Genomic DNA, 27,414 nt, shown 5'->3' with positions numbered 1-27,414 from the left:
AAACGAGTCAGGGAGGGAGAACAAGTAAAGGAGGTAGTATACTCAGAGACAGAACAGAAGACCGAGGATTTGGACTCCTGACTGCCAGCCTGCTATTGACATTAGACAAGTCACTCCACCTCCTTGGGCTATTGCTTAGCCATCTGTAATATGGATGTAATACCTTTTACCAGACCTTTTGTCAGATTAATTAATGAATGTTTATAAAGTTTGTAGAGCATTTTGAATGAAAGGTACCAAATAAATGGGGAGGGGGAGAGAATTTTCTTGATGACAAAATATTACTCCACTTAAAAGCACATGATGAACTGGGCATTTTGCCTAAGTAAGGAATGAAGGCCAAATGCTCCTCAGAGAAGATCTGTTTGAGGAGTGGAGATGCATTTCTCTCCACACATTCTTCTGTGGTAAAACATAGTTCTTCAAGTGCTTGCTCATGTCCATTTCATATTAGGTGTGTGTGCTCGCCACATGTACCGGTGCCAGAAGTTCTTCCCTTAGCAGTATCTGTAGGGTACCGGCTCTGGCACTCTCTATAGTGGTGCCCTCATGGCATGGTATAAGGAGTGCCACCAGCTCCACACACCCTCAGTTCCTTCTTGCCGCCAGTGACGGTTCTGGAACTTCTGCTGCTTCAACTGGCTTTCGCTTAGTTCAATGTGCCTCACAAATGTTTCTTTGTAAAATAGTTGTATATAGTTTCGTAATTATCCTTAGTATTAGTTCTTCTTCGTTGGTCCCAGACAGGACTCAGCCTGGGGATGTGGCATGCCCTAATCCCCAGGCTTTAAACCATGCTATTGTTGTAAGCGGCCCATGCCCATCAGTGACCCACACGTTAGCTGTTTAAGGTGTCACATCTATAAGTCGTTCAAACCCAGAACAAAAAAGCAGAGAGACATCCGTTTCAGGGCACTCCTGATGGAGTCGGCGCTGACCCCAGCACCGGAGCAGGTCTGACTCAGCCCTGAGCACCGCAGTGTTGGTACGGAGCGCCCCGCCGCCGCTGTCTTCAAGCCAGCCTGCCTCGGCCAGGAAACCCAAGGGGTCCGCGAAGAGAAGATCTCCCACTTCCCATAAGGAAAAGGAAAGGGCTGGAGGAGAGCCAAGACCTGTTCTGGGTGGCTCGACATCTCCATCTGGGAGTTGGGCCCCAGATCATGTCAAGCGGTCAAGCCCCTCCTGTACTATGCCTGCCAGCCCGGACAGTGATGAGGGCCTCCATCAACTTGAAGTCCCATCGATGCCTGAGGCCCTGCAGGGAAATTCTATTGACGCCTGGCCCGCTTCGACTCCCAGTTCCACTCTAGATCCCGGTACAGGTCAAGCAGATTGAGGCGTAGATAGCTGGTCTACCGATGCAGATCCATCAAAGATCCCTGGGGTCCCACGGGAGGGGCTAGTCCTGATTGGACAGGTCAGCGTTGAGGAACAGTGGCCGGCACTACGGTGAGGTCAGTCCGCAATGTCTGTTCTGCTTACAACTCCGGTGCTGATCAGGAGTCCCTGGTAGCAGGACAGGCCCCAGCACCAGAGGTACCGTTGACTTCTTCAGTACTGCAGCTGACCCAGGCCTCTGAGCCAATAGCCAGCAGCGTGGTACCCCTAGAATCTATGGAGCTTCACCCAGCCTTCCCAGGCTGCCCGATTAGTGGTGGGAGCATCAGAAAGGCCATCAGCTGCAGCATCCCGCCCTCCTCCAGAAGTGGACGCCCCACAGGGAAAGACCCCCCAGGCTCATGAGGACCTAGGGAAGCAGCCAGATGGACTGTCAGGGGATGTGATGGATCCCTCGGTGCTGGATTCATCCTCATAATCACCAGATGAAGCAATTATAGGTCCCCCACAGCCAGTTCCACAAGATGATGCCAAGCCTCACCAGGAGCTTTTGAAGAGGGTCGCCTCCAACCTGGTACTTTAGGCAGAGGAGCTAGAGGAGCCATCTGACTCCCTGTTCAACCTCCTTTGGTCCACAGCACCCATTAGAGTGGCTTTACCCCTACACGAGGGGGTACTGAAAATAATTAATGCCCTATGGCAAACCCCTTCATCCCTGCCACCCCTCTCAAAAAGAGCTGAGTGCAAATATTTTGTGCCAGCTAAAGGCCATGAGTATCTCTATAGTCACCCAGCCCCAAACTCCCTCATAGTTCAGGCCGTTAACCAGAGGGAGAGGGAGGGTCAACCTGAGGCTATGCCTAAGAATAAAGACTCAAAGAGACTCGATCTGTTTGGGTGAAAAATTTATTAGTCTACCAGCCTTCAGTTGAGAATGGCCAACCATCAAGCCCTCCTTGGCTGCTATAACTACAATATGTGGTAAGCTATGGCTAAGTTCGAGGTCTCACTATCCAAAGGATCCAAGAAGGAATTCCAGGTGATCCTTGACGAGGCCACTGCTGCAGCGAGAGTGGCCTCCAAGAAGCCTTAGAGACAACAGACTCTGCAGCTCGCACCATGGCCTCGGCCATCTCCATGAGCTGGAAGGGACCCCAAAGGGTCATTGAGTCCAGCCCCCGCCTTCACTAGCAGGACCAAGTACTGATTTTGCCACAGATCCCTAAGTGGCCCCCTCAAGGATTGAACTCACAACCCTGGGTTTAGCAGGCCAATGCTCAAACCACTGAGCTATCCCCATCTGTGGGACTTCTGCATCAGCCACGAAATCCATCTGGAAGCTTGTCAAATCCCTGGTGTCAAGAACATGCTAGCGGTTCACCACAGAAGGCCTTCTCCTCTCATCACGAGTGGTTGCTCCACCCAGAGGTAGCCTGAATGATCTTCCATAGATAAGGAACCCCCCAAGTGGACCTGTTCACCACCAGGTTAAACATGAAATGCCACCGGTTTTGTTTGTGGCAAGGTCTGGGCAAGGACTCCCTTTCTGCTGCCTTCCTCCTGTTGTGGTCAGGAAACCTGATGTACGCGTTCCCTCCGATTCTTTTCATCAGCAGGTCCTTGCAAAGATCAAGAGAGGCAGGGCACAGGTTATCATGATCACCTCGATGTGGCCTTGCTAGCACTGGTTTGGCACACTCATGAACCTGACAGTGGCCCCTCCCTGGCCCCTGCCCAACCGACCAGACCTGCAGGCACAGGCCCACACTTGGCTCCTGCACTCCAACCTCATGTCCCTCCACCTCTCATTGTGGATGCTGCGTGGCTGAATCCAGAGGAGCAGACCTGCTCTCCCTCACACTCTTCCATACAGTCTATCTTAGACTACCTGCTTCATCTGAGTAACCAGGGCCTGGCACACTTTTCCATTAGAGTGCATCTTGCGGCCATCTCTGCTTTTCAGCCACCGATCCAAGGACAGACTGTTTTCCCATGACATGACAGTCAGATTCTTGAGAGGGCTTGAGAGGCTTGTCCCACAGGTACGGACCCCTGTCCCGCAGTGGGATCTTAATTTGGTCCTCTCTAGGCTTACTGGCCCACCCTTTTTCGCCGCTGGGTTCCTGCTCCCTTTCCCACCTGTCATGGAAGGTCGCATTCCTGGTGGCAGTGACATCAGCGAGACAGGTCTCTGAAATTAAAATCTTAACCCCAGGACCTCCGTACAAGGTCTTCTACAAAGATAAGGTTCAGCTGTGGCCTTACCCGGCCTTCCTGCCAAAAGTGGTCTCCATCTTCCATATGAATCAGGACATCTTCCTCCCAGTGTTCTGTCCCAAACCGCACAAGATCAGTGAAGTGAGGTGTTTTCATGCCCTGGATGTCCGGAGGGCCTTAGTTTTTTACTTAGAATGTACCAGGCCTTTCCGAAAATTGACTCAACTCTTCATCGCTACAGCGGATAGGATGAAGGGTCACCTGGTGTCCTTGCAGAGGATTTCCAATTGGATCACCTCATGCATAAGGACCTGCTACGACCTGACAGGGGTTCCGCTGCCACTGATTGTCAGAGCCTACTCGCAGGCATCTTCAGCGTCCTTCCTCATGCACATCCCTATCCAGGACACCTGTAGAGCCGCAACGTGGTCCTCTGTCCACACATTTATTGCTCATTATGCTATCACTCAGTAGGCCAGGGATGACTCTGGGTTCAGCAGAGCTGTGTTGCAATCTACACGTCCGGGAACTCCTATCCACCTCCAAGGGTACTGCTTTGGAGTCATCTAATATGGAATGGACATGAGCAAGCACTCGAAGAAGAAAAGACAGTTACCTTTTCCGTAACTGCTGTTCTTCGAGATGTGTTGCTCATGTTCATTCCACAACCCGTCGTCCTTCCCCACTGTTGGAGTTTCCGGCAAGAAGGAACTGAGGGTGGTGGGAGCCAGCAGGCACCACTCCAGAAGGCACCAGAGCCTGTCCCCTATGGATATTGCTAAGGGAAAAACATCTGGCACCAGTACATGTGGCAAGCACGCACACCTTTTATGGAATGGGAATGAGCAACACATCTCGAAGAACACCAGTTACAGAAAAGATAGCGGTCTTTTATTTGCTCAAGTCTGCTGGTGAGAAAAAAGTAGGAGTACAGCTAAGCCTCCAAAGGGGCTGTCCAAATATGCAGCAAGGGAAGACCTGAAATTTTTGGGTGGGAGTAGCTGGGTCTGACCCCTGGCACAGTCTGTGGTAGAAACAGGGGAGGCAGCAGCTGGGAAGAAAGGCGCTGCTACAGGTTGCAATGGAGAGTCAGGTGGGTGGTGTAGTGCGGGTCTGGAGCAGGAAAGGATGCCTTTCTTTAGCAGCTAATTTCCCACCCCATATGCTGCATACATGGAAATCCAACTAAAATATACCCCAGATCATTCTCTTATGCAATGGGAGAGAGTCAACAGGCTGCATGGTACACTCCTTGAGGAGCTCAGTGTAAGGAGGAATGCAGCATACTGGCTGAGGATGCCTAGCAGCGGTATCACATTTCTTCCCTATGGCCATGCCCCCAGTGTTGTCTCTGCCTTGAGCAACATGGAGTCAGAACAGAGAGACCTGCATGCGAGATGGAGTAGCAGCACTTCGCTGGCAGCACAGGATACCCCTGGGCTTGGTGTAATCTCCACTCTTTTGAAATGATACTATCTAGTATAGGTATGAATGAATGACCAAAACCCATTGAAGGCAATAGTAGTGTTTCCAGTGAGTTCACTAGGCTTGGATCTGACCCAAAGGGAGACCTTTTATAAGTCTTCAGTAGTACGGTCCTAAAGCATGATCAGTCAATGAGATCACTCCATTTATATCTTGCCTACCATTCTCCAATTTGCTAAATGTATCTTAGAGACTTGTCTTTGTGATAATGAAATCACCGTCACAGTTATACAGTAAAACAGCTTTGTTTTATGCTAGTCAAAGGGTTGACAGCCTTTGTCATCTTACATCAGCATAATAACCCTCCCATGTGGCTTATCCACAAGGTTTGAACCCAGGATCTTCAGCACAGATCTCTACCACTTGAGGGAAAATGAGCAAGTGGTTCACTGAATCACCCACTGGAGCAGGATGCATAAGATACGCTGAACAGTGGGTTACACAGAGTAGCATTATGATAAGGTTTATTGCTACTGTTGTGACAACATTCTATTCATATTCTAGTGCTTAATACTTGCATAACATTTTTCATTTGATCATCTTAAAGCTCTTTGCAGCAAACATTAAGTAAATGATATATTTTCAATTTATAACCACCAACGCATAGAGGTGAGAATGCATCCCTATTGTGTTAATTGTCCTCATGAATGAAAGCTTGCTTTCCTATTAAATAATTTGTTAGAGTTTGTGCTAAAACTTCTGAAGTTTCATACCGCATCAAACTCAGAAATTATCACAGAGTGGATAGTTCTAGTCAGACATGCCATCAAAATAATATGGCTTCATAGCATAAACTTAGCATTTGTGAAGACTCTCTATTGAAGGTAATGGGTTGAAATAATTTTAAAACCTGTAGATATTATGAAAATCAATAGATGTACAGGGTACTGGTATCTTTCTGTGTTATTTCAGGTTGTTTTTTATTACTTGAGCAGCAGCTAAATTTAACAAAACAAGCAATACATAGAAATAAATATTTAACTTACTGTATCTAGAAATTATAGAAATGCGAAATTGACTTATGAAATATTAAAGTAATTTTAAAAGATTGCTGGGAGGAACAATAGCTGGAAAACTCACCACCATTAAATGAAATTTAATACAGTTGTGGAAATAAAAGAGGCATGACTTTAGGGATTTTGTTTTGTTTTGTTTTTCTTTAAATGGGCTCAGTATAGAGATCATGCTTATCTGATTTTGATTATCTTGAAGGCATGTGCCTAAGGTAGCGGAATATGAAATTGACTTAAAAGAAAAACATGTTGAATGAGAAAATTGATTAGGAATTTGTTGTCTAGAACATCTTCAGTAGCAAAGCACGAAACATTGTCTGCATTCATTCAAATAAAACTGGTTTGTGATAAATAGCAGAAGAAATCTGAGTGATTCATAAAACATACAAATATAAAACAGGAAGTATACAAAAGGATAAACAAATGGCAAAATAAGATAGAAAAAAGAGACAGAAAGCTACTGCAAATGAAAATATTCCAGTATAAAGAACCAAGTTAGTCATAAGGAGATTTTGTTAATCAATAAGGTTTTGATCAAAAACCTGGTGAATGACTCCCATTGACTTTCATGGACCCTTTCATCAGACCCTAAGGATATGTCTACACTGCAATTAAACATCCATGGCTGGCCCATCAGATGACTAGGGCTCACAGGGCTCAGGCTGTGGGGCTGTTTAATTTCAGGGTAGACATTTGGGCTCAGGCTGCAGAGCCCAGACTCTAGCCTAAGCCCAAATGTCTATGCTGTGTTTAAATAACACTGGAGCCCAAGTCCTGTGAGCCTGGGTTGTGAGTTCAATCCTTGAGGGGGCCATTTGGGGGCAAAAAACAAAAACAAACCTGTCAGGGTCCATACTTGTTCCTGCTAGTGAAGGTAGGGGACTCGACTCAATGACCTTTCAAGGTCCCTTCCAGTTCTATGAGATAGGTATATATTCATATTTTATTCTAGCCTTTTGTAACTGTTGTTCTTCAAGATGTGTTGCTCATGTCCATTCCATGGACCCACCCTCCTACTTCTCTGTTGGCGTTATCAGCAAGAAGGAACTGAGAGAGTGCTGAGCCAGCAGGACCCAGCACATACATGAACAGCTCCAGAGGGCACTGGAGCTGGTCCTTCGGCTATCGCTAAGGGAAAAATCTCCGGAAACTGGGCACGCGGTGCTTACACACTTAGTCAGGAATGAACATGAGCAACACATCTCAAAGAACAACAGTTATAAAAGATTAGTAACTGTTTTGGAGGGTTATTTTGCATGAAACATTAGCCAAAACATTAGAGAAGCAGAGACAAAAGAGGCTGACTTAAGGGCGAGCACCTGCTCTGTATGGTCTTAAGAGGTTGCGATGTTGCATCCCATAATGCTTTCTAGAAATATGCATATGAATGTAAATATGACATAACTGGAATATGTTTTCTGCTACATATGCCATGTAACACATCTTTGCAAAGGTTATGATCTACTGAATATGTTCATCCCATTTGTAGGCATGTGTCATTTTTGTATTCGAAGTTATGAGTATTGTCTGTGTTCTTATTTGATTTTAAGTAGCCTCAGTGAAGAATTTGGTCAGCTTCTTGAGAAAAGACTATTCTCAGTAAGTGCCCAATCAAGAAACACTTAATCTGACAATAGACTTTGATAGACTCCAGTCCACATCTGAGCTTTCCTGGGAACATTCCTGTGGAGAACTAAATCATGCATGGACATGTGACTTGCCCAGGTGACTCAAACTCCATCTTGTGGAGGGGATTCTGCACAGGGGGAGGGAGCAGTTTCCACCCACAAGAGAGAGTCTATTTAAGCCCCTGGAAACCCCTCCATTTTGTCTTCAGCTGGCTCAAGAGGTAGCCTCTCCACTCCCAAAGGATACCTGAAACAAAGGACAGTAACCACAAGGGTGTGAGTAATTGCAGGCCCCAGACTAGAAGGAGGCTAGTCTGTAAAAAACTGATTGGAACATCTCTGAGGGTGAGATTTCATCTGTAATCACTTTCTTACTGTATTAGGCTTAGACTTGCTTGTTTTATTTTGCTTGGTAATTTACTTTGTTCTGTCTGTTATTACTTGGAGCCACTTAAATCCTACTTTTTGTATTTAATAAAATCACTTTTTACTTATTAATTAACCCAGAGTATGTATTAATACCTTAGAGGACAAACAGCTGTGTGTCTCTCTCTATCAGTGTTATAGAGGGTGAACAAGTTGTGAGTTTACCCTGTATAAGTTTTATACAGGGTAAAATGGATTTATTTGGGGTTTGGACCCTATGGGAACTGGGTGTTGGAGACAGGAGCACTTCTTAAGCTGTTTTGAGTTAAGCCTACAGCTTTGGGGGGACATGGTTCAAACCTGGGTCTGTGTTTGTAACAGGCTAGCATGTCTGACACAACCAGGCAGGGTTCTGAAGTCCTAAACTGCCAGGGAAAACAGGCTTAGAGGTAGTCTCAGCACATCAGGTGGCAGTTCCCAAGGGGGTTTCTGTGATCTAACCCATGCCCTTTTGTACCACGCTTGAGAGTGTTGCTTCCAAAGCAGGCAAATAGGACGCAATGAGATTTGATATCTACATAAGAAAATGCTCTAGATTGACACAAATTAATAATACTTTGTGCCTATATTCTGTCACAACACGTAGTTATTCAGAAGGTATTGGAGAGCTGAGGCTAATATCTAATTTCCTGGAGCTGTGGAACATGGATGCAAGGAGGGATTGAGATTATTTGACTGGGACTGGTGCACTGCAAAGGGGAGCTGAGAATGGAGCCATTTCAAACTGGAAAAAGTAACTAGCAGGGCACTAGAGGAGTTAGTGATGTATTTTCCATTCTTTATTGTTTATGGATGTGATTTTGATATGGCATATAGGTTTTCTGTGTTTTCATTTGCTAAATTGGGTTGGGCAACATATAAAGACCAGAGTAGTCAGTGAAATGTAGAAAGATTTAGATCAGCGGGATCCTACAAAGCTTGTAGATGCCTTTCTGCAGAGTGCTAGCTGCTACCACACTGATTTTATGTTAACTTTCTAGTGAATAATTTAAAAAGACCTGTTTATTTTTTAATAAAAAGGAAAGATATAAATTGTCTGAGTGTTCATAATGTTACTTACAGCTGCTATTGAGCAGATGTTGGGGCTTCTTAGTGGCATTTTAGACCAAAATAAGTTATAGAAATAAACAACAAACTTCCTTTTACTACCATTCTTTTCAGACTACTCCTCTGCCAAAATTTACAAGAAATGTATTTTTTAAACCACCTTATAAATATTTACCTTTCATGTGCCACTTTTTTCAGCACTTACATTTTAGTGATTATGAACTATTTTAATAAAGTTGTTAAATAAGTTGCCAAATCCAGTTCTTATTGAAATCAATGGGATTTCCTCCCTTGATTTTATTGGCAGCCTCGGGGTTGTGGGTTGGGGGGAGGGCTAGCCCTTTAGTTATTGCAAATACATCTGATAGTCACATTTAAACACTCTGTTATAAACACACACCTGGGGCAGCTGACAGTATGCTGTTTCATCTTGCATGTTTTAACTCTGCACAGTGTGATCTTGTCAGGTTGATGAAATATTGCCTTCCATTACTAGCTGCCATTCTGTTTAATGTAGGTATTTTAGTTGCAGTAAGTTAAAAATGTAGCCAGCCGAATAGGTGCAAAAATATTAATATTTTGCACTTAGAGCCTTATTCAAGCCCTTGTTAGCCACCTAATTTAGATGGGAGATTCCGAGCACCCATAGCTTCTATTGACTTAAGTAGGCACTGCAAGTGCTCAGAACCTCTGAAACTCAGACCACTTACTTGGGTGCATACGTCTATATTTAAGTGCTTAACTTCAGGCACTTAAGTTTGAAAATTTTAGCCAAAGTGTATGTTTAAAGATGACACAGCAAGTCAGTGGCTGGTCTAGGAATGAAACCCAGGAATCCTGATCTTTAGTTCATGCTCTAAACAGTGAAGAAAGTTAACTTAATTAAAAGCAACTGCTGTTCAAAAATGTACAGATCATGGTTAAACTCCTCTTTTATTGTTCATTTTTGTATAAATATTCATATGTTAGGTTATACATGAAGAAGACATGAAACATAGTAGTGGGTTTTATGATCCTATTTCAACACTAGATAACATAGATCACTCAGGACAATAATAAGTGTGAAACCTAAGTCGTGAAAAATTGTTCTTATGTCTGGAACAATAAATACATCAGCTTAAATATTAGCAGGTGGTGACAGAGTTAAAGAATACACTCAGCTCAAAAGATCAGAGTCAGATTTTTCAAGCCTCTGTTTCTCTGGGCTAGTACGCTGATTGGTTGTGTTTTTTATATAGTGTCTGCTAATATATACACTGCACAAAGCATATATAGTGCTGTATAGATAGACAGACGTTAGTGCTAATTTTTGCAGTATCACTGTGTACCTTGGAATCACATGAGTTTCCTACGGACAAAATAAGCCACGTCAGGGAGCTGATCATGCTCTTCTGCACAAGATCTCCTGTGTTGTTGTAACTGCAGAAGATCTACCTACTGACAAGTCTGTATGTTGGGAAACTTGGAGTGGAGATCAATATTTTACTTGGCCACTTTTCCTGTGTATGCAAATATGGAAAAGGTAGCCCGAAAGTGGCCAATATTGTCAAAGGCAGTACCTTAATTTTTTTTTTCCCCACACAAGACTGCCAATCTTTAGTTGATTTTTTTTAAAAAAAAAATAAGACATTACACATACAGGCTCTTTGAAGGTTGACATTTAATAACTCCTTACCAAATACCTGGCAGGATTTACACATCTAATACAAAGAAGGTTTCATGTTCAGTTCCTCCCATCTGCTATATTTCAATGAGAGAAATTAAATGCCAAAACTCAAAATGATCTTTATTACTTTTTAAAATATTTTATATATTAAGATCTACATTTAAAAATAAAAATGTAGGTTTATAAAGTAGGGTAATATGCAAATCAAGTGTGAATATTTATTTATTCTTTTTAGAACGTCTTTTACAAAAAAAATGGCTGTTTAAATTAGACTACTAATTTTGTAATAGGAGGTGTTGGTTTGGAAGCCGGAAGATGGTTTGTAGCCTGTTACCAGATCAGGAATGGACACTGCTGACTAGTGGACCCAGAGAATCAAATCCCCAACATAGTGTTTAGCCATTCCCTGGATTATAGCCACTTCTGACAGATACCTGCAAGAGTGTGGGGTTTTTGTTTGGTTTTATTTTAGTGCTGTGGTTAAATTCAGTCAGACTACAAGTATTACCAAACTGGGTGTTGATAAAGCATCCATGTGAGATACAAATACACAGTTTGACAGTAGCTAAGGCCATATGTAGCTGACTTTTCAAATGCATAGGGAGCCAAATCCCTCCTGTAGGGAAGTTAATTTACAGAGAATTTTATTCATTGAATTGCCAGTCCTACAAACCTTACTAATGGGAGTAGTGCCTACTCAGTCATAAGGAAGAGTTGCAGATCAGGCCCCAGAATTCTAGGGTAAATTCGTGTCTGCTAACATGCAGCAAGAGGGGGCATACATTCATTAAAAAAAAAATTGACCCAAATGTTTTCCTCATCTCCATTGCCAGACCTTTAAGATTTGTAAAGGATCTCCCTTCTATGCTCCATCTTCCCTTTTATATTCCCCCATCTAAGAATCCTGTCACAAGGCCTAGAAGATGTCTTAGCTTCAAATTGGGGATGGCTGTGGCCAGAGATACACGGTGTTGGAAGTGCAACTGCAGTGGATGACAGCTAGGGTGCAGGAGAAAGGCAGCCAAATTAGTTGGGCCTTATGATTGGCGCCATAACTGTCATGATGCTACCTCCATAGTCTCCTTCACTGAGCAGAAGCTGACTACAGGAGAGACTCTGTCTTCTAAGTTTTCAGGCATGGCATATAACCTTCATACATGGAAATCCCCTTCCCTTCACCCCCCCCCCTTCAATTCTCTCGCTCTCTGAATTAGAGAGCAGGGACAGCATCTTAAATTACTTTTATCATAAAATATTGAAAAAATATTCAGGATGACATTGAAGTATCATGATCTTGGTTGTGTTATATATGGCTTTTAAAAGTTATGTTTAGAATTCATAGCACTTTCTAATCCTGAAGTAGGCTAATTTTCTAGCTTGTTTTGTTCAGTACAGTGTATTTCTAAATCCATTTTAAGCAGCTATTTCTTCAATTTGAGTAATTTTCTCACAAGTTAATAGACAATGCTCAAGCATACCTGACTTTTAGTGTTAGCGAGTTTGGAACAAATATATTGTCGGCATTAGAAAGCACAAAATTAAACCCAGTTGCTCAAATAATATGTAGCATATTATGCTATATACTGCTATTCTTCTAAACTATTTGTACATATCTATTACTTTCTTCCAAATCATAGTGTTACTTGTGGCAGAGCATATGTTGCTATAGTTACAAATGTTAGTGCCTAAAACGGGTGTAATAGAGGTTGTGCTGGACAATATCTTGTGCTACTAAACAATATTGATCTAAAACTTAGACAGTTAATAAATAATAAATAATATGTAGAGTAGATATATTATTATACATATTATACAATAGTTTTATTGTCTAGATATTTAGTTTAGATTACCCTAATATGAGCTAGTGAGTGACATAGTGCAATTCAGTTCAAGTAAAGATAGATTTTCAAACCAGTGCACCTAATTGTATGTTTAAAATGGGACATCGCGTGTACTAGAATACTCAGAATTGGACACACCAGGGTATTTTCAAACATGATGAAAATGGCACATACCATGTCTCCATTATTTATGCTGCCCTGGTCAATGACAGAGCCAATTATGAATAATAATCACACAATTATTAGGTAAAGAAACATAGTATAGGCAAGCTTCCATTCTTGTTGGATAAGCTGAGGGAGTGTTTTCTAATGATTTCAGTAGGAGTGAGTGTGGGTATTTAGACTCATGGGCTCTCTTCCTGATCTCTACCTCTGTCTTACTATGTGACCTTACACAAGTCACTTCACCCCTCTCAGTTTTTCCATCTGCAAAATGGGGATAATACCATACAGGGGTATTTTGAATCTATATATAGATAAAGTGCTCTGAAACTCTTGAATGAAATGCAAGTTTTACATTAGAAAAATGAAAACCTCAGCTAGGAAAAAGTGAAATTTTCATTATACATGATTGTATTTATAAAGTATGTATTTTACCTCCAACTATGCCTGGTGAAGTTTGGATTGGAAGAATCCCTCTCAAAAATATTCAACACACAGGGCAAACTGGTGAATAAGAAAAGCTGATGTAGCTCTTCCTTTTGGATCGCTAAGAAGAACACATTTAAAATGAACATGCAAGAAACACAATACTAATGAACTGGTCCTATCCTATGGAGAACTGCAGTGATGCTATAATTGTGCAATAGCTAACCATCAATGATTCTAATGCCATCATTCTCACCAGACATGATCTACGGGTGCAGCATCCTGCTCTGACCAGAGTTATTGTCTTGAGAGACTTTTGCATGAGGAAGGATTTCATGATTTGTGTAAGGCCCACAAGTGTCCCTAATCTTAATTACTGGTGATGATATGCAAGAAGGGAAGAACCCATTTTGACTCTTGAAGCCCAAGCAGAGATGGCAGGACTAGCAATTAGAAAGGTCAGCCTTTTATTTATAACCAGAGCAAATATGATATAGGCTACCAAGAGACAGGGAGTGTGGAGCGCTCTGATGTACTTTTTACAGCCACTTTTCAGAGCAGAAATGCACTATGCAGTATTTAACAATGTAAATGACTTTACTGTAAACTAATAGAGCAAAATTTTCCAAAATAGTAACTTAGAAGTATGCACATAAATACTTAACTAGTCTTATTTTCAAAGAGCTGAGCACCTAGCAGCTCCCACAGTCAAGCCACTTATTTAGATGCTTAAGTATGGACTTGGGAGCTTAACTTTAGGCACATTTTTAAAGAATTTTGGCCATAAAACATGTATCCATTGTTGACAATATGTATTAATTACTCTTCAACACATGGTACAATCACTGTGTGCCTATGTTAAGTCAGCTTGGCCCCAGTCATTTTATATGTGACCTAGAGATCTTGTAGGGACATACATTTACCCCATATTGCCACATGGTATTGTAACTGGGGTACAATAACAAAGAAATCTTTACAAGTGCTTTACTAGTAGTTATAGAGAATTGCAGTAAAATTTCCTATTATTTTTAAGTGCCAGCCACATCTTTGTTCTTTATTAAGAATTAGCAACTACGAGCAGTGTGCAGTTATCAGGAGATAATCATGCCCGCAAGGCATTTGAGGTGCTTTGCAATCCAAAGGTTGTGATTACTCCATGATTGCTACACTGCTTATTATTTCTTATTGCTTAATTATAGAACCATAATATTGTTCCCGAAAACTGTAATCTAAACAACATTCGACAGTGTTAATCAGCTGCTCAATTACATTTACACATATAAGCACTGGTGAGCTGGAGCCGGTTTGCACCGGTTCACGCGAACTGGTTGTTAAATTTAGAAGCCAGTTTAGCACCAGTTGTTAAAGGGGTGGGCAAACTCAGGCCTGCTGGCCGTCTCGATTTGCCTGCCTGAGCTCCTGGCTGGGGAGGCTACCCTGCCTTCCCCTCTCTTGCAGGGGCTCAGCATGCCACGCCACCGGTGCCAGCACTCTGGACTGCTCCTGGGCAGATCCTGCCACTTTGAGCAACAAGGTAAGGGGGTGGGGCTGTGAGCTCCAGCAGGCTGCGCGACATCCATACACGCTGCCCTGAGCAGCATGGTAAGGGGGCTGGGCTAGGACTGGGAGGAAGGGTTCGATAAGGGAAGGGAGCGGTTGGAGGGGGCGGAGGTTCGGGGGGCCGTTAGGGGACGGGAAACAGGGATGTTGGGTAGGCATGAGAGTTCCGGGGGTCTGTCAGGGTGGTGGTGGATGGGTTCGGGGCAGTCAGGGGACAGGGCAGCGGTGGCACTTTGGCCGCGGGTTGTTCACTTGCTCCGGGTCTTCAGTGGCACGGAAGAACCCACCGCTGAAGTGCTGCTGAAGACCTGGTAGGGAACCGGTTATTAACATTCTGGCAGCTCATCACTGGATATAAGGGATCTTTGCTATGTAAAGTGAATTGGGGAAGTATGGAAGGATGGTCCAGTGGTTAGGCCACTAAACTGATACCTGGGTGTCTTGGTGTTCAATTCTCTGCTCTGCCATAGATTGGCTATTTGGCCTTAGGCAAGTGAATTAGACTCTGTTCAGTTCCCATCTCTATAGTGGGGATAATAGCATTGCCCGACCTCATGGGAGTACTGTGAGAATAAGTTACAACAGTAATGGGGCCATACAAGTACCTAAGATAGACAGTGTAGCTGTCTCTACCTCTGGTAGAGCTCATCCTCATGTCTAGATGCTGCTAAACCATCCTTACTAGGTACTGCATCTATTTCTGGCTCACAAAGCTTTTCTTCTGAAAAGTACACCTTTTTGCTTTTGAAATGCACCAGATTGTACTAAATAGCAGTATCTCCCTGTCACAGGGTCAACTCACCACTGGTAGCACCTCCTGCTGGTCATCTGAGAGATTAGCTCTAGCCAGGCATTGTGCCCTCCTCCGGTGGTATCTCACCGTCCTCTCCTCCTGTGGCCCCTCTCGCTCCAGAAACAGCAGCCTCCTTCTCATGACTCAGCCCTCTGTCTAGGTCATTACCTCTGTTTCCCCCCTTCCGGGGTCCCTAAGTCTTCCTTCAGTCTTCCCTTGTCTGTTGACAGCTTCCTGGCTTTATAGGCCCTGTCTGTTCCTGCCCAGCTGAACCTGTTTTCAGTTCCCTGCTCCTTAGCTCACCTTCCAGATACAGCCTGTGGAATTAGTTGTCCTGCCTGGCCTTCTTAACCCCTTCCAGTCTTGTGTGGGGCAGACATCCCATCACATTTCCCTTACATCCCCAAAATAAATAATTAAATCCTGAAGATAGAGATCCCTACAGGGCTATCTCACTCTTGTAACCACAGCGTTGCAAATTATTCCATTCTAATAACAGATGTTTGAACCCTTTTGTCAATCTTTTTTTTTTAAAAAACATATAGGTTCCTAAGTTCACACTGAGGTACCTAAATACATGGCCTGATCTAGCAGCTCCCAGTGTAGCCAATGGGGATTTTCAAAAGTGCTGGGTACTCGGTGTTTTGTAAATTAGGACACTTAGTTAGCGCCATAGTCCCTTGTTCTGTATAATTAGGGCCCTACCAAATTCACGGCCGTGAAAAATGTGTCACAGACCATGAAATCTGGTCTTTTGTGTACTTCACCCTATACTATACAGATTTCACAGGGAAGACCAGTGTTTCTCAAACTGGGGGTCCTGACATAAATGGGGTTGTGGGAGGGTTGCAAGGTTACTGTAGGAGGGTCGTGGTATTGCCATTCTTACTTCTGCGCTGCCTTCAGAGCTGGGTGGCCAGAGGGCGGCGGCTGCTGGCCAGGCACCCAGCTCTAAAGGCAGCGCCCCACCAGCAGCAATGAAGAAGTAAGGGTGGCAATACCATGCCATGCCATCTTTACTTCTGCACTGCTGCTGGCAGTTGCACTGCCTTCAGAGCTGGGCTCCCGGCCAGCAGCCACCACTCTTGGCCACCCAGCTCTGAAGGCAGCGCTGCCAGCAGCGCAGAAGTAGGGGTGACAGTACCATGACTCCTCTACAATAATCTTGCAATCCCCTCACAACCTCCTTTTGGATCAGGACCCCTGCAGTTACAACACCATGAAATTTCAGATTTAAATACCTGAAATAATGAAATTTACAATTTTTAAAATCCTATGACTGAAATTGACCAAAATGGACCATGAATTTGTTAGGGCCCTATGTATAATATAGCATGCAAGCATACTACTGAGAATGCACAAAACTGCATTGAAGTCAATGACCGGGATTTTCAAAGCTAGCTAAAGATTTTGAGCACCCAAATCCCACTGAAATGCAATGGGAATTTGGTGCCTAATTCCCTTCAAGCTCCACTGAAAAACCTAAACAAAATGGTTCTGCATTGGCACAGCCTTCCACCTGTGCTCTGCATGATCTGGAATCAGGGCCTATATAGGGACCTAAGGACCAGATCCTCAAAGATATTTAGGTGCCTAACGACTTAAGCACCTACATACGTTTGAAGATCTGGACCTAGAAGCCTAATTTTAGACACTCGTTTTTGAAGATCAGTCTTAGTATTTCATTGAGTCACTTTCTAATTCATAAGCTATTTAGAAATGTATTTGAAAACTTGCCTTTGTGTATGTGCATTCATAAAAGGGGGGCTAGATGATGGTTATAGGTTCAAAATGATCTGTATCACCTGATCAAACTCTTGCTGAATTTTTGTCAGTAGCATGTTTTTTGTTTTTTACACGTATAGAAAACATGGAGCTGGTGAATAATGTCACCAGAAACTCCAATTACAAGGTTGGCATGAATTCCACTTAGTGGCATGCTCCTTAAAGCAGTGGTTGATTTTTAAATCCTTTTTTTTTCATAAGTGAAATATAAAATGTTAATAATACCTTACCCTGTAGTGCTCTCTGGTAGCATACATCTTCTGGGTTCTGCAAGATTCTTTATGGAGTCCTGCTAGCAAGCTCTTGTATCATAAATAGAATTTGTTCATGAAATAAAAATGTATTGTTTTCATTGTTAGGAGGTGATGCTAAATTGGCTGTATGTTTGTCTAATGATCACATCCAAAAGCTGATTATTCTGATAATAGCCTTAAGATATTATTTAAAAATAAATAAATAAATGCATTACTTTTCTACTAATAATAGTTTTTAATCTCTTCTTGTTTCTATGAAGTCAGTGAAATTTTCAAAATTGAATAATAATTTGATCCGTTAATCTTTTGAAGCTAGTAATTTTATTTTCCCCTCTTTGCAGTCTCTGAGGCTCGCAAATGAATAGAGCTTCATTACTGGAGTCTGCATTTAATAACCATTATCCATTATCTTGTAATTAAGACTCCCTGTAACGAATCATGAGGACAATGCAAAAATACATAGTACATTTCTTTAATGAACTGGAAAATGTTCATCTTGTTCTATTTAGTAATGAGTTGCTGAATAGTCGTTAAATCCACTGGAGAATGGAGCTAGATGGATTTTGAAGACTATCTTGAGTTTGTGGTTAATCTATTAGAATTAAAATTTCATCTTCTATTTTTATCAACAGCTGATTAGAAGTCATTCTGTTTGACCAAATTGATTAGAAGACCATATACAAGGGCAGCTGTTGTTTAATGAAAGTTTTTAATGAAACTGTACCATAGAGACTTGTAATTATAAGACTTATAAAAGCTTTGACTTACCTTGTACTGTGATGGGGAGAGGAAGTATTGTAATGAAGGACTTAAATTCTGCACTTAAAAGAAAAACTGAAAAAATATAATTTGATAGTGTTAAAGTTTCATTTCCATTTAAAAAAAAAGATGTGACCATCAGGTGTATACAGTGGGCTCAATCCTGCTCCCTTTTAAATCAGAAGAAAAACTCTGATTTCAATGGGAGTGGCCCCAAAGCACATAACTTGTTAAGTGTTTGGGTGACCGTAACTCTTTGTTTGCAGTGTTGTTGTAGCGATGTTGTTCCCAGGATACTAGAGAGACAGGAAGGATTAGGTAAGAACGGAAGTTGGTCCAATAAAAGAGATTACCTTTTCCACCTTAATTTTTTGCAAAGTTCAGTCAATTGTTAAATTGCATGCCCGTGGTGTTAAGAAGAGTTTCTGTGTTGCCCCGTCTGGTCAAAATGTGATCTTCATCAGATGACACAGCTTACATAGCAATTGGTCCGTTCAGTACTTGAATGGGAAACTTACAGGGAAACCCATGGTGTTGTGGGATGTGGTGTGATTCAAGAGATGGCCTCCTTTGCTTTCCTCTCGTAGTGAAACTGCTCCAGATTACTGCTAGAAGGCATTGTGCTGCTGAAGATGCCACCGTTCAGATGAGATATAAAACAAACCCTGAGCTAAATTTGATGTCGAGGTGTAAGCAGATGTAATTTGATTTAAATGGGAGCGGCAGGCTTACCCTATGGTTGAATTGGTCTCCCGGACTACTTTTGCTAGTTAAAGAGCCTGCAGTTTCCAGGGCTCCAGCCTGCTGCACTGAAGTCAATGGGAGTGATGTTATTGAACTGTATGGGAACAGCATCAGACACGGCTATGCTCACATCCCTCCCCCTCCAAAAAAAAGTAGTATTTTGCAAACTGAATACTGTGTTGCAGGATTCACTTAAGACAACACTGAAATGCAGCCGGGTACAACCAGCACTTCACAAGAGCTCAGGCCACAAAGTGAAGAATAACATTGTATTCAAATGAAAATGCGGAGTGAAATAAGCTAGGAACCAAGGCTAACTGTCCATTTCTTTAGAATGTTTCTCTAATGCCTACATGTATTACTGACCATGCATTTAAATGTCATATATCATAACATTAGCTGATTGGCACATGAGCGAGGACAGATTGTGTTCTGATGGCTAGAGACAGGAATTAATCATAGAAATACCTAGGTTCCCTCCCCCGGTTGTTCTTCTGAATTGCTCTGAAACTTTGAACAGGACTCTTAACCTCACAGTGGTTGAAGTTCCCCAGCTGTAAAATAAGGATAATTCTTACATTACAGGGATGATGTACGGCTTAATAATGATTGTAAAATATGAAAGGAGCTATATATACATGCAAAGAATTACTGTTGTTATAAAACTACCATGGAGTTTTCTGTTCCTTTTAAGGTTCTGATTTTATTAAGACCTCAACAGGAAAAGAAGCAATTAATGCCACCCTTCCAGTAGGCATAGTCATGGTGCGAGCCGTTAGAGATTTCTACTGGAAAACTGGCAACAAGGTAATTCTTACTTTCGGAATCTTTTGTGTAAATGAAAACAGTGTCATTGAGAAGTAGAGGTAAAACCTGAATATTTTCAAAATACAGAACATATGATTGGTTGGTTGATTGATTGATTAACATATATCTTAGCTTTCATATAGGTCAAGCTGGAACTCAACTTTCCTTATAGCTGCCTCTTTCTAATTGCTTATAAAAATGTTCCTCTTTGGCTGAAACTTCCTATGTTAACTCTCAGTTAAAGAGGAATTTTTGCCCCCTGGGAAAATTTATGCAGCATCCATTCAGTCCCCATTGCGTATATATAGTGTTTTGGTTTACTAGTTAGGCTGTTTAAATGTGAATTTTAATAAATAATGGGGCAGGTCCTCAGCTGATGGAAATTGGCCAAGATCCATTGAAGTTTATGGAGCAACACAGATTTACATCAGCCAAGATTTGACCCAATACATGCAATACTTGTAAGTAAAATGTTGTATCTTCTGACTTGATCAATTTATAGTCTCACCCCAAGTACAAATTCTACTGCTTTCTTCTTGGCCACGTAGAGCGGGGTGGGCAAACTATGGCCCGGGGGTCACACCAGGCCCTTCAAACATTTTAATCTGGCCCTTGAGCTCCTGCTGGGGAGCAGGGTCCAGGGCTTGCCTTGCTCCAGTTCTTCAGACGGGGCTTGCCCCTCTCTGTGCGTGCCATGGTCCTGTGGGACTCCCGGAAGCAGCGGCACGTCCCCCATCCAGCTCCTATGCGTAGGGACCGCCAAGGTTCTCCGCACACTGCTCCTGCCCCAAGTGCTGCCCCACAGCTCCCATTGACTGGGAACCATGGCCAATGGGAGCTGCAGGGGCAGCATCTGTGGACGAGGCAGCGCACTGAGACACCTGGCTGTGCCTTCATGTAGGAGCCAGAGCGGGGGATATGCCGCTGCTTCCGGGAGCTGCTTCAGGTAAGCGCCACCTGGAGCCCTAGCCCCTTCTTGTGCCACAACCCCCAACATGGTATGTTCTAACAACATACCTTTTATCCTAGTCTGTATGAGACCTATGTGATGCCATTGACTATTTCCCTGCATATATATGTGTGTGTGTGAGGGAGAGAGAGAATTAGATGTAAACTGACTTTATATCCTTCTATTAACTGAAGACAATTTTATCAGTGACAAGAGATTTCTATTTGGTTCTTTTAAAAAACTAATTCTGCTGCTGTACAGAAGCTTTCTAGCAAGATGTGAGCCGGCAAAAACAGGTTAATACAGAAATTAAACTTTTTCAAGGAAAGGAACAGGTTGCAGAGTAACATTTATTGAATGATAAGCTGTGGTAGTGATATGAAAAGCGTGCAGTATAATGGGAAATAATCTTTTCCTGTCATTATTGAAGGACACACACAAATTGGTTTTTCTGTTGGGAAACCCCCAATCCAGAAAAACATATTACTTTTAATAATATAAGGTGAAGAGAAAATTCTCGAGGAGATGAACTTATTAAACAAAATAATGAAATGCTGTGAAACAGCAGGAAAAAGGCAGCTAGACTTTATGCAGCTCTTGAATTAAATATCTTTTTTTTTCTGCTTTTTTATGGCAGTCAGATGTGCTCTTTGGAAAGCTGGGAAATGAAGGCAAGGATAGGCCAGTCTTTGCCAGCTCTTTGCAAAAATAAAAACTTTTTTAGAATACTCATGTTGAACAGGAAAAATTGTGCAAGTGTTGTTTTTAATTTCTCTACCCTCAACCTTTTTTAAAGAAAATGTGAAGTTTACTTGTTTTAGCCACAGATCATCTCAAAGAGCTTTGACACTGGTAGGAAGAATCTAATGAGATTTTCATTAGTTTTTCCCTTTGTGAAAGACAAACGGACACCATATACCCTTTGCTTTAATTCTTTGCATTGCAGATGTTTTTCCAGTTGCTGTGGTTTGAATTATTTTTGGAAAACTAGAGCTATTACATTCTCTCTCTCTCTCTCTCTCTCTCTCGCTCTCTCTCTCTGCATTTCAGATTCAGCTGCTTTTCCTGTTTTATCTTTTAGAAATAGTGTTGTTAGAATGCTTCAGTGTGAAAGAAATATACTTCTTCTACAAGTTTGTTTTGCTAAATTACTATAATCTTTACCAAATACGTAGTTCAATGATTTTAAATTCCAGTAAATTTTCTTACGGATCTCACTGTATCCTCTAGAAAATGGGATTCATGCTTTCCAGGCTATAACTGCTTCAAATATTTAGCAGATTGATAATCCTCTTAGGGAGTGAGGGCGTAAGGAGAAAGCAGAATAAAAGGGAAAAAAATGGAAGGAGGAAGATCTCAGGGCTCTCTGAAGAGAATCTTCCTGGAGCGGAGGGAATTGTGAAAGCACCACTATATACTACACTGCAGACTATCCAGATTGTTCCTGCATTACATCAAATACCATCAAGCCTGCTTCTTATTCTCTTTGCTTTTCAAGCTTCAGGGCATATGTATAGACCACTGCTGAAGGCAGGATAATGAACTTGATGGATAAATGGTCCATTCTAGTGTAAGAACTCCTAGGCTCTTAAAGACTGTGATGTGGACGGATTCTGCAATCCTAAATGTGTATTGCTATGCAGCCGACATAGGACCCAGAATGTGTTCTCTTTACACAGCATGCATTTTTTAACTTCAAATCTACATTGTTTCATATATTGCAGGCCCTACATTTCAGTTCTGATAAAAAACACATTCTGTGGATGTTCCCTGGAATGACAGTATTTGCCAAATTAACAGACAAACAAAACTTCATATGTCTAGCAGGGACAGACCCAACTTGGTGCATCCCTCTAGAAAGATTTATTATATCCAGGCAATTAACTGTATATTAATTGTAGCGTACTAAATATAGCTTAAAAGTACAGACTGGTAGCATATACAGTAATTATCATGCATGCGCTTTCAGTAAAATATAGAAGCCTCTCAGTTGTTGACAGATAACTCCCATTGCATACAGACCTCTTCACTTCCACATCTTTGAGGAGATGTTTGTTTGTGTGATTATTATTAGACATTTAGAACTAGATGGTGACTGTGCCTCTGCAAAGGAATAAGAATCATCCTTTATACCCCTACATCAGCTACCCAGAACTTGGGAACAGGCATGTAAGAGTTGGAGACATTAGCAATCCTCTCTCTCTTTCCCCAGAGCACGTGAGTGGGGGGTGGAGGGGTGGCTGGGAATGCACAGTCTTGCCTCTACCCCAGTCTCTCATTGGGGTTTCAGAAGCAAGGAGGAAGCAGGAAGGGAATTGTACCTTTCATAGGGGTTTCTGAGGCACAAAGCCTTCCAGGACTACTCCTGAGTTGGTGCAGCTTACACGCTATTGCTTGTTCAAGGTTTTGCCTAAAGTTAGAACCTAACCCATAACAGAGTCTTGGCTGTACATTGTGGACATTTCCCAGCTGGAAATATGCAGATTTTCATTTCTCCTAAAATGAAGACAAATCACTGAAAATAAATAGTATTTTGTATGTATTACACTTTTCTTAAGGTTGGATTTAAACCTGCCGGAGGCATTCGTACTGCAAAGGATGCTCTTACCTGGCTCATATTGATGAAGGAGGAGCTAGGAGATGAATGGCTGAAATCAGACCTCTTTCGCCTAGGTGCCAGTACTTTGCTGTCCGATATCGAGAGACAGGTTAGTTCTGTGATAGCAGGGAACTGGATTTGAGGCCCCAGGAAGGTTCCTTCCAGTCTTGGTTGAGAGAGAACATTTCTTCTAGAAAATGTTTGCTTATTGCTTTCATGAAATATGTATTCCACACCATTTCAAGGATAGTGGAGCACGATTCTAATTACTTAAGAACTGTAATTTTGCTTCCCTGCTGAATTTCTTTAAATCTAGCATGTTGCTACAGGGAGTCATTAGGGGGCTTCCATGATCCAATCAGTCTGCATTGCCTCTCTAGGCAGCTACCTGGGCCAGGCTCACAGTGCAGAGCAGAGAGAATCTGCTCTGCTGGCTTTCAACCACTCGGAGTCACTCTGCTGCTGCTGAGCTCCAAAGCCTGCAGCTATGCCATGTTTGTTTCTCACCCTTCAGGAAGTGAGAATGTGTTTGCAAAGGAGGGATGTGGCCAGATATTGGTACCTGCCTAGGAACTGCTTGCCTGCCATGCCAATGATGTAAGATACAGCCCTCTGCAGTAGTAGCAGCATACAGCAGGAGATTTTGCCTCCTCCTACTGAACAGCCATAGGGGAAAGGACCGTGTTACACCCATTCTAGAGTATTCATCTGCTTCTAGTGCCCATAGAGTTTACAATCTCTAAAGCAACCAGGAGCATATGATAGGTGGGGGAGAGGAACATAAATAAAAAGTACATTTTATATTCAACATGGGTCTGTTCTGAGGCCCATTGTAGTCAGTAGAAATCTTTCTCCACACACACACACACACACACACACACACACACACACACACACACACACACACACACACACACACACACACACTTTAAAATATATTAACACCCAACTGCCCCTCAGCATGTCATTAATTTGTTGGCTAATGATGTCTTTTTAATTTTTAGTTGTGTATAATACCATTATAAATTCTCCTTTTCCTTGCAGATATACCATCATGTGACTGGCAGATATGCAGCTTACCATGACCTGCCAATGGCTTAGCCATATGAATAATTCAGGATGATGTTTATGAAGAGAATTTTAAGAAACTAATGTCCTAAAGTCTGTCCTGCAACGGAGTCCAAAAGTGCATATAAAAGAACCAATTCTCTGTCTTCATATTTTTGTTGTATTTAAAAATATGTTCAAGTCTAGTCAGTGGTGCTTGAGCCAAAATGGCGGGATTTGGAGGTGTGGAAAGTAAATCTGAAATAGTTAGTAAAGATTTGAAGTGTTAATAACATAAAGTCTTCTTCAGACCAGCCTGAAAAGCATATCAGTGGCAATGATAACGTTGTAATACTATGAAAAAGTTTTAAATCGCCTAGTAATACTTTCCAGGAGCCAAATATGAAGTATCTGTGGAATGCTACAGATCTCTAATTACTTTCAAGAGCTACAGATTTTGCAGGTTTTTTCCATGTCAGTTAGGCTGCAGCTTTAGCCATAGACATGTTGCTCTATTAATTGTGTGATAGACCCAGGCCAGTTGGGTACAGCAGAATAGCAGAAGGCAGATATACTGGCCACTGGATTAGCAGTTTTCTGTTCCCTGATTGACCAGAGCAGGGGCTGCTCCAGGCTAATGAGAACACCTGACTCTAAGAGTTAGGTGAGGCCATTCAGTTAATGTGACCACCTGACTCTAATTAAGGCCCTGCTGATACTGTAAAAAGGGCTCACTCCAGTCAGACAGGGAAGAGCCAGGGGCGAGGAAGTGTGGCTGAAGGACTGGTTACTGAAGACACCCTCAGACCATCGTTAAAGGAGCCCTAAGGTAAGGGTGAAGACGGGAGAAGCAGGAGAGCAGTGGGGAAGTGGCCCAGGGAAAAGTAGCAACTCTGGCAGTGAAAGATTGGCTGCCAACAACTGCTACCATTAGGGTCCCTGGGCCAGAACCTGGAGTAGAGGGCGGGCCCGGGTTCCCCCCCAACCCACCACTACAGGAACATCTCCTGGGAGGAGAAGTCAGGCCCCTGTCAGGACAGGAGCCTGAACAGAGACTGTGGGAGTTCTCTCACCAACCTCCTTGCAGGCCTCTGATGAAAACGGCTCAGTAGACTGTAACCCTGGCCCTAGAGAGAGAAGGGCTACATGGAGGGTCACAGTGAGCCACTGAGGCTAGCATAAACCGCCTAGAAGCGCAGGACCCACGGGAGCAAGGTCAGAGCTCTGCCACAATTGTTACTTAAATTATATTTCAGACACTGTAATTGGAGACAATGAAACTTGGCTATTTTTTTAAAATAAAGTGCCGTTGTAGCTAAAGTCAAATTTTTCAAACTTGAGTAGTTATAGTTAGGTATCTACATCCCTGATTTTCCGGAACAACTAAGCAGCCACTGTTGCTACTGATGTTAATGAGATCAGAACCACTGAAAATCAGGGAATCCGTATCTCAATGCCTAAATATACATTCAGATGCCTATCTTTAGACACTCACGTTTGGAAAATTTCAGCCCAACTTGCTCGGCAAAAACCTAATTTTTAAACACGTTCATGCAGAACTTTGCATTTTAATGTACAGGTTCAGAGTGTCAGTTTCTGAATGTTGCTGCTGTACAAGAACTTACAGGCTGAGTTTTCGACTTTGTCTAAAAACAACTTACTTTTGACATTTTTAAAATGTATATGTAAAAAGATAAGTTATTTGAGAGGTATCCTATGCACAGGGCTGCTCCCTGTCTTTTACACGCTGGGTAAAGTAGTGTTTATACTTACAGCACTGTAACAATAATACCCAACTCACTACCCATCTGCTGATCAAACTTCAGTGAGTTGAATGTACTATGTCATCACTGCATTCTTCTTAGTAACTAGAAATATGGTAAATCTTGATTATCTCATTGCTGTAACTAGTCTCACTTACTTCAACGGAACTAATCGTGTGATTAAGGTGGAAGGGATTTAGCCACATATCAAACTGCTAGTTTCAAGGAGATTCTTGTAATGTAAAAATCAAGATTTAGTTTATTTAATATTGAAGTTCTACCAGAGTTCCAGTGCTTTAAAGTAGTTTACTGTACTATTAGACAAATGGATAAGCTGAACAGCAGGAAAAATGGAGTACAGCATTTACAGAGACTATAATCCTATATGCAATACTTGGTACTAGAAAATGTGTTTTAAGCTGATTTCCTAGCAGGCAATAGAGTCCAAGTGCCTCTGACCTTTTCTGGTTTTCTCCTGCAGCACACAAGAATCAGCCTCTTAGATTGAGCTGTGTAGCCATATTCTTTTTCAAAATGAAGGTGGTGCTTTTTATCACAGAGCTTCTCTCTGACTTCATTGCAAGTCTTTATGAAGGAAAATTCCAGTTCTTGGGTAGAATAACTTTGTGGCAAAATTCTGCTCCTGTGCCTGAGCGCCCATGCTGTGGAGAAAGGCAAAGGTATGGCCCAAGGCAGCCACTTCACATGGAATAGGTGGCAGGCTAATATCACTTGCTGTTGTTAAGGGCTTGTCTATATTACCCCCTGGATCGACCGCTGAGCACTCTCCCATCAACTCCGGTACTTTACCAGGGCGAGAGGCGCAGGCGGAGTCGACGGGAGAGCGTCAACCATTGACTTACCGCAGTGAAGATACCATGGTAAGTATATCTAAGTACGTCGACTTCAGCCACACTGTTCATGTAGCTGAAGTTTGCGTAACTTAGATCGATTTCTCTGCCCTCTCATCCCGCAGTGTAGACCAGGCCTAAGTCACAGTCAGAGAAGAGCAGCCATAACATGTAAACCATAACATGCATGCAGCATATTTTTGTATTTTTATACCAAACCATTTCAGAGGAGGAAAAATGTAACTCCTGTGCTA

At 42.4% G+C, this 27,414-nt stretch overlaps 1 protein-coding gene across 2 annotated transcripts in view; it reads left to right on the top strand.

Moving 5' to 3' along the window:
• DERA (deoxyribose-phosphate aldolase) overlaps positions 1-24,812 on the top strand; it is an 87,772-nt gene extending 62,960 nt beyond the window's left edge. For both annotated transcript variants that reach the window (XM_030542140.1, XM_030542147.1), the window contains 3 exons: positions 19,839-19,951; positions 23,459-23,608; positions 24,544-24,812. In XM_030542140.1, the coding sequence (XP_030398000.1) occupies positions 19,839-19,951; positions 23,459-23,608; positions 24,544-24,600 (320 nt within the window). In that variant the 3' untranslated portion in view covers positions 24,601-24,812. The remainder of the gene's footprint in view (positions 1-19,838; positions 19,952-23,458; positions 23,609-24,543) is intronic.
• The last annotated feature ends 2,602 nt before the right edge of the window (positions 24,813-27,414 follow it).

The sequence above is a fragment of the Gopherus evgoodei genome, chromosome 1, assembly GCF_007399415.2.
Source record: "Gopherus evgoodei ecotype Sinaloan lineage chromosome 1, rGopEvg1_v1.p, whole genome shotgun sequence".
Lineage (NCBI taxonomy): Eukaryota > Metazoa > Chordata > Testudines > Testudinidae > Gopherus > Gopherus evgoodei.
The sequence above is the reverse complement of the archived record's forward strand: the minus strand, read 5'-3'. Positions and strand labels throughout refer to the sequence as shown.